General features: G+C 47.7%; 1 protein-coding gene across 1 annotated transcript in view; it reads right to left on the reverse strand.

Annotated features, from left to right (window-relative positions):
- Positions 1 to 10783, reverse strand: part of alg14 (ALG14 UDP-N-acetylglucosaminyltransferase subunit) — a 117277-nt gene extending 106494 nt beyond the window's left edge. The window contains exons 1-2 of the mRNA XM_072510549.1: positions 10381 to 10783; positions 3730 to 3881 (exon numbers count right to left, since the gene is read on the reverse strand). Of these exons, the coding sequence (XP_072366650.1) occupies positions 3730 to 3881; positions 10381 to 10525 (297 nt within the window). The 5' untranslated portion in view covers positions 10526 to 10783. The remainder of the gene's footprint in view (positions 1 to 3729; positions 3882 to 10380) is intronic.
- Positions 10784 to 11021: the final 238 nt, after the last annotated feature.

Consider the following 11021-nt stretch of genomic DNA (forward strand, 5'->3'; position numbering starts at 1 on the left):
TTGTATCGCCTCGGTAAACTCAACGAGCCCCCAGATGCCCTCTCCCGAGGTACATGTGCCAGCGCACAAGTGGACCAACACCGGGCCCTACGCGACAGTCTTTGTCACCTGGGGGTGTACCATCTGGTCAAAGCTCGCAATCTGCCCTACTCCATCAAGGAAGTAAGGTCAGTCACCAGGGACTGCCAGGTCTGTGCGGAGTGCAAGCCGCACTTCTACCGGCCAGACCGTGCGCGGCTGGTAAAGGCTTCCCACCCGTTTGAACGCCTCAGCGTGGATTTCAAAGGGCCCCTCCCCTCCACCCACCGTAACATGTACATTCTCAGTGTGGTCGATGAATACTCCAGATTCCCCTTCGCCATCCCATGCCCCGATATGACGTCTACCACCGTCATCAAAGCCCTCAGCACCATCTTCGCCCTGTTCTGTTTCCCCGCGTACATCACAGTGACAGGGGATCCTCATTCATGAGCGATGAGCTGCGTCGGTTACTGCTCAGCAGGGGTATAGCCTCCAGCAGGACGACCAGCTACAACCCCCGGGGGAAACGGGCAAGTAGAACGGGAGAATGGGATGGTTTGGAGGGCCGTCCAGCTGGCCCTACGGTCCAGGAACCTCCCAGCCTCTCGCTGGCAGGAGGTCCTCCCCTGATGCTCTGCTCTCCATCCGGTCACTATTGTGCACCGCAACTAATAACACACCCCATAAACGTGTTTTTACCTTCCCCAGGAAGTCCACATCCGGGGTGTCGCTCCCGACTTGGCTCGCTGCTCCAGGACCGATCCTTGTCCGTAGGCACGTCCGACTCCACAAGGCGGACCCCTTGGTGGACAGGGTTCACCTGCTCCACGCCAACCCTCAATATGCCTACGTTGAGTTCCCAGGCGGCTGCCAAAATACTGTCTCACTCAGGGACCTGGCACCATCAGGTTCCACCACAACAACCCCCCCACCATTGCGCACCCCCCCCCCCCCACCGCGCCGCCAATATTGACCCCACCAGACCACCCCCCCCCCCCCCCCCCCAATCCCCTTTTCCGCACAAGAGGACGAAGAGGACTTCTGCATGCTCCCGGAGTTCCCCGATGATTGGCCAGCATCAGCACAGCCACCACCGCCATCGGTGCCACCTCCACCACCGCCAGCACTGACTTCGCCACCACCGTTACGCCGCTCCCAACGAAGCACCAAAGCACCAGACCGGCTGAACCTTTGACGGACTCCGGACAGTCAACATGGACTTTTCTTTTCCTACCACTGTACATAATTGCACTAATTGTATATAGTTTCACGTCACTCCCGCCGGACTCATTTTTAACAGGGGGTGAATGTGGTGAACCACTGTAATAGGAGATGTAAGGAAGGACCTGTACTACAGGTTCGCCGGTAGCTCCTGCCGGCTGGCTCCGCCCACGGAGAACTGTATAAATATGCATGACCTCCAGCGCCCTGCCATTTCGCCAGCTGCAGCAGGAGGCCACGCATCTGACTGTAATAAAGCCACAGTTGTACCCAACTTTAGTCTTTATGCAATTAATCATGCATCACAACCCACCACACTGCTGTGGGTCTGGAGTCACAAGTAGGCCAGACCAGTTAAGGTTAGCAGATTTCCTTCCCTGAAGGACATCAGTGAACCAGATGTTTTTTTTACAACAATCAATGATGGTTTTCCTTGGTCATCATTAGATTTTTAATTTCAAATTTTTTTATTGGATTAAAATTCACAATCTGCCGTGGTGGGATTTGAACCCAGGTCCTCGGAGGATTACTATGGGTCTCTGGATTACTATTCCAGCCCCCAATACCACCAGCTCCCCTACTGGTATTGGTCCTCCCATGAATTAAACACTGAACGTAGTGCCAGAAGACTGGAGGATAGCAAATGTTGTCCCCTTGTTCAAGAAGGGGAGTAGAGACAACCCCGGTAACTATAGACCAGTGAGCCTTACTTCTGTTGTGGGCAAAATCTTGGAAAGGTTTATAAGAGAAAGGATGTATAATCATCTAGAAAGCAATAATTTGATTAGAGATAGCCCACACGGTTTTGTGAAGGGTAGGTTGTGCCTCACAAACCTTATTGAGTTATTTGAGAAGGTGACCAAGTGGATGAGGGTAAAGCAGTTGATGTGGTGTATATGGATTTCAGTAAAGCGTTTGATAAGGTTCCCCACGGTAGGCTACTGCAGAAAATACGGAGGCATGGGATTCAAGGTGATTTAGCAGTTTGGATCAGAAATTGGCTAGCTGGAAGAAGACAAAGGGTGGTGGTTGATGGGAAATGTTCAGACTGGAGTCCAGTTACTAGTGGTGTACCAAAAGGATCTGTTTTGGGGCCACTGCTGTTTGTCATTTTTATAAATGACCTGGAGGAGGGCGTAGAAGGATGGGTGAGTAAATTTGCAGATGACACTAAAGTCGGTGGAGTTGTGGACAGTGCGGAAGGATGTTACAAGTTACAGAGGGACATAGATAAGCTGCAGCGCTGGGCTGAGAGGTGGCAAATGGAGTTTAATGCAGAAAAGTGTGAGGTGATTCATTTTGGAAGGAATAACAGGAAGGCAGAGTACTGGGCTAATGGTAAGATTCTTGGTAGTGTGGATGAGCAGAGAGATCTCAGTGTCCATGTACATAGATCCCTGAAAGTTGCCACCCAGGTTGAGAGGGTTGTTAAGAAGGCGTACAGTGTTTTAGCTTTTATTGGTAGAGGGATTGAGTTTAGGAGCCATGAGGTCATATTGCAGCTGTACAAAACTCTGGTGCGGCCGCATTTGGAGTATTGCGTGCAATTCTGGTCGCCGCATTATAGGAAGGATGTGGAAACATTGGAAAGGGTGCAGAGGAGATTTACCAGAATGTTGCCTGGTATGGAGGGAAGATCTTATGAGGAAAGGCTGAGGGACTTGAGGCTGTTTTCGTTAGAGAGAAGAAGGTTAAGAGGTGACTTAATTGAGGCATACAAGATGATCAGAGGATTGGATAGGGTGGACAGTGAGAGCCTTTTTCCTCGGATGGTGATGTCTAGCACGAGGGGACATAGCTTTAAATTGAGGGGAGATAGATATAAGACAGATGTCAGAGGTAGGTTCTTTACTCAGAGAGTAGTAAGGGCGTGGAATGCCCTGCCTGCAACAGTAGTGGACTTGCCAACACTGAGGACATTCAAATGGTCATTGGATAGACATATGGACAATAAGGGAATAGTGTAGATGGGCTTTAGAGTGGTTTCACAGGTCGGCGCAACATCGAGGGCCGAAGGGCCTGTACTGCGCTGTAATGTTCCGTGTTCTATGAACAGACCTCTACCACTTTCCTGCTGGGATCAACCTGGCTGATGAATCTCTGCGAGCTCAGCGGCTGTGGGGTTCCTCACGGTCAAGGCCACTCGCCTCTGATGTCCACATATGGGTCATATTTCTAGCACAGCTGCATGATAAGTAGGAGTAAGAATCTAGCATTGATTCGCCATCTTTGCTCATTTACGCGCAGGGTTAAAGAAGGAATCTTCCAATTCCTGCAACCCATTGCCTACTAGGGACCTCTGCTGGACAAGGTCGTAGTTGCACCCACACAAAACAGGCATTCATATTGGTGCGTCAGGCAAAGACATCATCGGGTTTGGTGGTGATCGTTTGGATTCTCCGGTCAGCAGACAATACCACAATATGATGGGAAATAAGACACAGCAATTGCTTACGGCTATACTGCCCAGTCTATATTTACACTTACCTGAGGCTCAGTATTTCCTTTGCTTCTAGCAGCCTCAAGGATGCGGACTCTCTCAGCACTCATCATGTCAGTGTTCGCAATGACATAATGCCTGGGAGCATATGAAGCTGAGAGGCTATCCACCAGCCTCAGGATTTCTGTGGTGTGTCCACCTGGAGAAAGATTCAGACATGAAACTCAATACTCGGCTACACACATCATAATCGAATAGTTTTGCCACACGAGTCCTGGAAACACTCCAACAACCCGCAATGATAAAGCACCTTTAACGTAATGAAATCACCCAAAAAAACTTCACAGGAGGTACAATCAGACAAAATCTGACACAAGGTGGTCCAGACAAAGGACAGAGTATAAAGGGAGAGATAATGGAGGCTTGTCAGAAAAGGTACAGCAATAATCATGGGGGATTTTAATCAGATGGGCAACGGTACTGTAGATGGGGTGTTCATAGAATGTTTTGGGATAGTTTCTTAAAATAATGAATTCCTGAGCCAACCAGAGAGCAGGCTATACTGCACCTAGTATTATGCAATGGAATAGGATCAATTAATGGCTTCACAGCAAAGACTCCCGGAGGCAGTAGCAATCATAATCTGAATTTTACACTGGAGTTTGAGGGAGAGAAGAGTGGGTCAAAGACTAGTATTTCAACTTAAATAATGCCAATTGTGAGGGCATGAAAGCAGAGCTGGCTAGAGTGACCTGGCAAATGAGGTCAAGGGACGAAAGAGAAAATGCTGGAAAATCTCAGCCGGTCTGGCAGCATCTGTCGGGAGAGAAAAGAGCGAACGTTTCGAGTCCGATGCTGCCAGACCTGCTGAGATTTTCCAGCATTTTCTCTTTCGTTTCAGATTCCAGCATCCGCAGCAATTTGCTTTTATAAAAATGAGGTCAAGGGATAGGTCAATCAAGATGCAGCAGTAGACATTTGAGGGAATATTTCAGAATACACAGAAAAGATACATTCTTTTTTTAAAATTTAAAGTACCCAATTTTCCTTCCGATTTAAGGAGCAATTCAGCGTGGCCAATCCACCTGACCTGCACGTTTTGGGTTGTGGGGGTGAGACCCACCCAGACACGGGGAGAATGTGCAAACTCCACACGGAAAGTGACCTGGGGCCAGGATCGAACCCGGGTCCTCGGTGCCGTGAGGCAGCAGTGCTAACCACTGCAACACTTTTAAAAGGTAAATTTTAGAAATATATATATTTTTATGGGATGTGGGTGTTGCTGGTTAGGCCAGCATTTATTGCCCATCCCTAGTTGTCCTTCAGAAGGTGGTGGTGAATTGTCTTCTTGAACCGCTGCAGTCCTTGAGGTGTAGGTACACCCACTGTGCTGCTAGGGAGGGAGTTCCATGTTGTTACCCCAGCGACAATGAAGGAGCGCCGATATATTTCCAAGTCAGGGTGGTGAGTGACTTGGAGGGGAACCCAGGTATCTGCTACTCTTGTCCTTCCAGGTGGTAGTGGTCGTGGAGTTGGAAGGTGTTGTCTAAGGAATCTTGGTGAGTTACTGCAGTGCATCTTGTGGATGGTACACACGGCTGCCACTGATCGTCGCTGGTGGAGGGTTTGACTGTTTGTGGAAGGGGGAGCAATCAAGCGGGCTGCTTTGTCCTGGATGGTGTCTTCTTGATTGTTGTTGGAGCTGTACTCATCCAGGCAAGTGGAGAATATTCCATTACACTCCTGACTTGTGCCTTATGGTGGACAGGCTTCGGGGGTCAGGAGACGAGTTCCTCGCCGTAGAATTCCTAGTCTTTGACCTGCCCTGGTAGCCACAGTATTAATGTGGCCGGTCCATTCCAGTTTCTGATCAATGGTAACCTCCAGGATGTTGATTGTGGGGGATTCAGCGATGGTAATGCCATTGAATGTCAAGGGGCGGGGGTTAGATCCTCTCTTGCAGGAGATGGTTATTGCCTGGCACTAGTGTGGCGTGAATGAAAGTTGTCAGCCCAAGCCTGGATATTGTCCAGGTCTTGCTACATTTGGACATGAACTGCTTCATTATCGGAGGAGTCACGAACTGTGCTGAACATTGTGCAGTCATCCACAAACATCCCCACTTCTGACCTTATGATGGAAGGGAGGTCATTGATGAAGCAGCTGAAAATGGTTGGGCCCAGGACACTACCCTGAAGAACTCCTGCAGTGATGTCCTGGAGTGGAGATGATTGACCTCCAACCACCACAACCATCTTACTTCCTGCCAGGCATGACTCCAACCAGTGGAGAGTTTTCACCGATTCCCATTGACTCCAGTTTAGCTAGGGCTCCTTGATGCCACACTCGGTCAAATGTGGAGGTCTAATGAGAAAGAAAAATTCCAAGGGGAGGACCCACCATCCGTGGTTAACTAAAAAAGTTAAAGACAGCATCAAACTTAAAGAACAGGCATATCAATGTGAAAAGCTGGGTAGCAGGTCCAAAGGTTGGGCAGAATATAAAACTCAGCAAAGAATGACTAAAGGATTAACAATAAGGAAAAAGTTGGAGTATGAGAGGAAATAAGTAGAAATATAAAAACAGATAGGAGGAGTTTCTATATAGTTAAAAAAACTATTAATCATGTGGCCGCTGGTCATACAGCAAGTGAGTGTGGGGATTTTATAAGTGAATATAAGGAGATCGTTGATGAATTGAACAGGTATTTTGCATCGGTCTTTGCAATCACAGATACAAGTAACATCTCAGAAATAGGTGTAAATCAGGAAATGGAAGGGAGGCAGGAACTCAGCAAAATTACAATCACCAGGGAAGTGATCGAGCAAATCTTTGGGGCTGCAGGCTGACAAGCCCCCAGGACTTGATCATCGGGTCTTAAAAGAAGTGGCTACTGAGATAGTTGATGCGTTGGCTTTAATTTTCCAAAATTCCCTACAGATGGGTAGGTTCCATTAGATGACAAAATAGCAAATGTAACTACTTTACTCAAAAAAGGAAGGAGACGGAAAGCAGCAAACTAAAACCAGTTACTTTAACATCTGTCATCAGGAAAATGTTAGAAACTACTATTAAAGACATTATAGTTGGGAACTAAGAGACAAGAAATTCATCGTAATCAGGCAGAGTCAACATGGCTTTGTGAAAGGGAAATCAGGTTTAACCAATTTATTGGAGTTGTTCGAAGAAGGAACATGTACTCTGGACAAAGGTACATTACTATGGAAAAGAAAAGCTCAGGTGTAGAGGGGAACATATTGTCGTGGATAGACGATTAGTTAGCTAACCAAAAGTATAGAGCAGGCATAAATGGGTCATTTTCTGGTTGGCAAGATGTAACAAGTGGTGTGCCACAGGGATCACTGCTGGGGCATCAACTGTTTACAATGGATAAAATGACTTGGATGAAGGGACCAAAAATATGGTTACTAAATGTTCCGATGACACAAAGATAGGCGGGAAACTAAGTTGTGAGGAGGACATGAGGAGGCTACCAAGGAACGTAGATAGGTTGAGGGAGTCGGCAGAAGTCTGGCAAACGAAGTGTAATGTAGGAAAATATGAAATTGTCCATTTTGGCAGGAAGAATAAAAAAAGCTTATTATCCAATTTGTGAGAGGTTACAAAGCTTTGAGATACAGAGGAATATGGATGTCTCAGTGCGTGTATCGCAAACGGTTGGTATGCAGGTACAGCACGTAATTAGGAACGCTAATAGAATGTTATCATTTATTGCGAGGTGAACTGATTACAGAAGTAGGGAGGTTATGCTTCAGTTGCACAAGGCTTTGATGGGACCAGATATAGATGTAAATGCATTGGATGCAGTTCAGAGAAGGTTTACCAGACTAATACCATGAATGAGTGGGTTGTCTTATGAGGAAACGTTGGACAGGCTGGGCTTGATTCCACTGGAGTTTAGAAGAGTAAGAGGCGGCAACTTGGCCTAAACCGTTAAGATCTTGAGGGGTATTGACAGGGTGGATGTGGAGAGGATGTTTCCTCTTGAGGGAGAATTTAGAAGTCGGGGCCACCCGTTTAATACAGAGATGAGGAGAAATGTTTTCTCTCGGCGGGACAGGAGTCTTTGGAACCCTCTTCCTTAGAAGGCAATGAAAACAGAATCTCTCAGCATTTTTAAGGCAGAGCTAGTTGGATTCTTGATTAACAAGGGGGTGAAAGGTTACCAGGGATAGACAGGATTGTGGGCTGAGGTTACAATGAGGTCAGCCATGAATGGTGGCGCAGGCTCGATGGGCTGAATGGCCCACTGTGTCGAACGGAGGCCTTTAGGAATATTGGATCCTAAATATTCGGCCATTTAATGGTTGAAAGCCTGAGGTTGTGGTGTGTTTGACTGCAAAGCTGGCTTTGACAAAGGGTCATCTGGACTCAAAACGTTAGCTCGTTTTCTCTCCTTACAGATGCTGCCAGACCTGCTGAGATAGAACATAGAACAGTACAGGCCCTTCGGCCCACGATGTTGTGCCGACCATTTATCCTAATCTAAGATCAACCTAACCGACACCCCTTCAATTTACTGCTGTCCATGTGCCTGTTCAAGAATCTCTTAAATGTCCCTAATGACTCTGACTCCACCACCTCTGCTGGCAGTGCATTCCACACACCCACTACTCTCTGTGTAAAGAGCCTACATCTGACATCTCCCCGATACGTTCCTCCAATAAATGTCCCCTCGTGACAGCCATTCCCGCCCTGGGGAAAAGTCTCTGCCTATCCATGCCTCTCAGCACCTTGTGCACCTCTATCAAGTTACCTCTCTTCCTTCTTCGCTCCAGTGAGAAAAGCCCTAGCTCCCTCAACCTTTCTTCACAAGACACTTCTTCCAGTCAAGGCAGCATCCCGGTAAATCTCCTCTGCACCCGGGCAGCACGGTGGCGCAAGTGGTTAGCACGGTTGCCTCACGACGCCGAGGTCCCAGGTTTGATCCCAGCTCTGGGTCACTGTCCGTGTGGAGATTGCACATTCTCCCCGTGTTTGCGTGGGTTTCGCCGCCACAACCCAAAAGATGTGCAGGGTAGGTGGATTGGCCACGCTAAATTGCCCCGTAACTGGAAAAAATGAATTGGATACTCTAAATTTATAAAAACAAATCTCTTCTGTACCCTCTCCAAAGCATCCACATCCTTCCTATAATGAGGCGACCAGAACTGGACACAATATTCCAAGTGTGGTCTAACTAGGATTTTATAAAACTGCAGCAAAAGCTCGTGGTTCTTAAACTCAATTCCCCTGTTAATGAAAGCCAACATACCATACGCCCTCTTAACAACCCTATCAACCTGGATGGCAACTTTGAGGGATCTATGTACGTGGACCCCAAGGTACCCATGTTCCTCCACACTTCCAAGAATCCTGCCTTTAACCCTGTATTCAGCATTCAAATTCGACCTTCCAAAATTAATCACTTCACATTTATTTAGGTTGAACTCCACCTGCCACTTCTCAGCCCAGCTCTGCATTCGGTCAATGTTCTGTTGTAACCTGCAACAACCCTCAACACTATCTAGAACTCCACCAACTTTCGTGTCATCGGCAAACTTACTAACCCACCCTTCCACTTCCTCATCCAAGTCATTTATAAAAACCACAAAGAGCAGAGGTCCCAGAACAGATCGCTGAGGGACACCACTGGTCACCAACTCCAAGCGGAGTACTTTCCATCCACTACCACTCGCTGTCTTCTTTCAGCCAGCCAATTCTGTATCCAGACAGCCAAATTTCCCTGTATCCCATGCCCCCTAACTTTCTGAATGAGCCTACCATGGGGAACCTTGTCAAACGCCTTACTGAAATCCATATACACCACATCCACTGCCCGACCTTCATCAATGTGTCTCGTCACATCCATTTTCCAGCATTTGCTCTTTCACCAAGGAGGTGAACTACTGGACTGACACCACAGGAAAAAGCAAAGGCTGTGTCACGGTCTGCCCAATAACAACACATCCTGAGCAGGAGAGAAACACAGTGATGGAGAATCAAGGCAAGCTTTCTCACCTAGCTGGGGGAACTGGCTCCCCTCAATTCAACGTCCTGAGCTGGTCAGAACAAAGGTCTGATAACCATGATGCACTAAGTGACACAGCTTCACCATACCATTTCAGAATAGGAACATGCTCTGATATCCATAGTTGAACCATAACATTTAACTATCACCCTTAAGTGTCACTTGAGGGTAAACAGGAGTGCAGAGGAGATGGGGAGCTAAATTAATACACGTTTATTTGTCAACATACAACATTTCCTTGCAATTAAACATGACTATAGATATCAAAACATATGTTAAAAATGAGTTGTGCTTTCGACACGCGGTTAATGCTTTAAAATAAAAGACTGATTGTTTTCTGATCGTCAGCTCCCAATCTGTGTGCAAAGATGTTACAATCCCTCATCAGCCCCAGTGATATTTACACAATGGCTATTTTGCAGACAATCCAGAAATTCATTGCATGCGAATATTATATTTAGCCAGTAAGATAGAAGTCTAATAGTTGTTTTGCAGCATGGATCAGCTCCGGAGTGCGGAACTGCCTTTTTCTGTGTTCCCAAATCCCGAGCTCAGGATTGATGTTTACAGAAACTGCATTCGCTTCCGGGATCCCGTTCCTTTACAAACATGGACAGAGAGCAGCAGCTCTCATCCTGCTGGCTTCCTGCATCTCAAATCAGCTTACCAGACCCCAGCACCACCAGGACGCTGACGGCGCCCTGCCCGCCTGCTTTGCCAGCTTCATTCCTTCTGAGAACCAGCAAAACACTCGCAATGAGAATGCAGCCCAGAGCAAAGAGCGCAGCGACAGCTCCACAACACAAATCCATGGAGCGGGGAGCTGCTGTCAATCAAACCCTGCGCAGCCGCACTCGGCAGCGCCAACACATGAGCCCTGGAGCTGCTGTCAATCAAACTTCGCGCAGCCGCACTCGGCAGCGCCAACACATGAGCCCTGGAGCTGCTGTCAATCAAACTCCGCGCAGCCGCACTCAGCAGCCCGACCACTGAGAGCGCGGGAACCGCTATCAATTAAATCCTGCTCGAACAAAGCGCGGGAGCTGCTGTCAATCACATCCGGCGCAGCCGCACTCGGCAGCATGAACAAAGCACGGGAGCTGCTGTCAATCAAACGTTGAACGCAGTCGCACTTCTGACTACGGGGTCTCAGCGGGCGCTGAACGGCGGCTTGGCACAATTCGAAATCGCGTTAGCAAGAGAACAGCAGATAATCTCAGTCAGGGGTAGAATGGTTTTCTGAGTCCAGTAAAGAGTGTACTGTCATGATATTCAGGTAAACATCATGGTGCAAACAGACATACATAC

This window comes from Scyliorhinus torazame, chromosome 7, assembly GCF_047496885.1.
Source record: "Scyliorhinus torazame isolate Kashiwa2021f chromosome 7, sScyTor2.1, whole genome shotgun sequence".
NCBI classification, from domain to species: domain Eukaryota; kingdom Metazoa; phylum Chordata; class Chondrichthyes; order Carcharhiniformes; family Scyliorhinidae; genus Scyliorhinus; species Scyliorhinus torazame.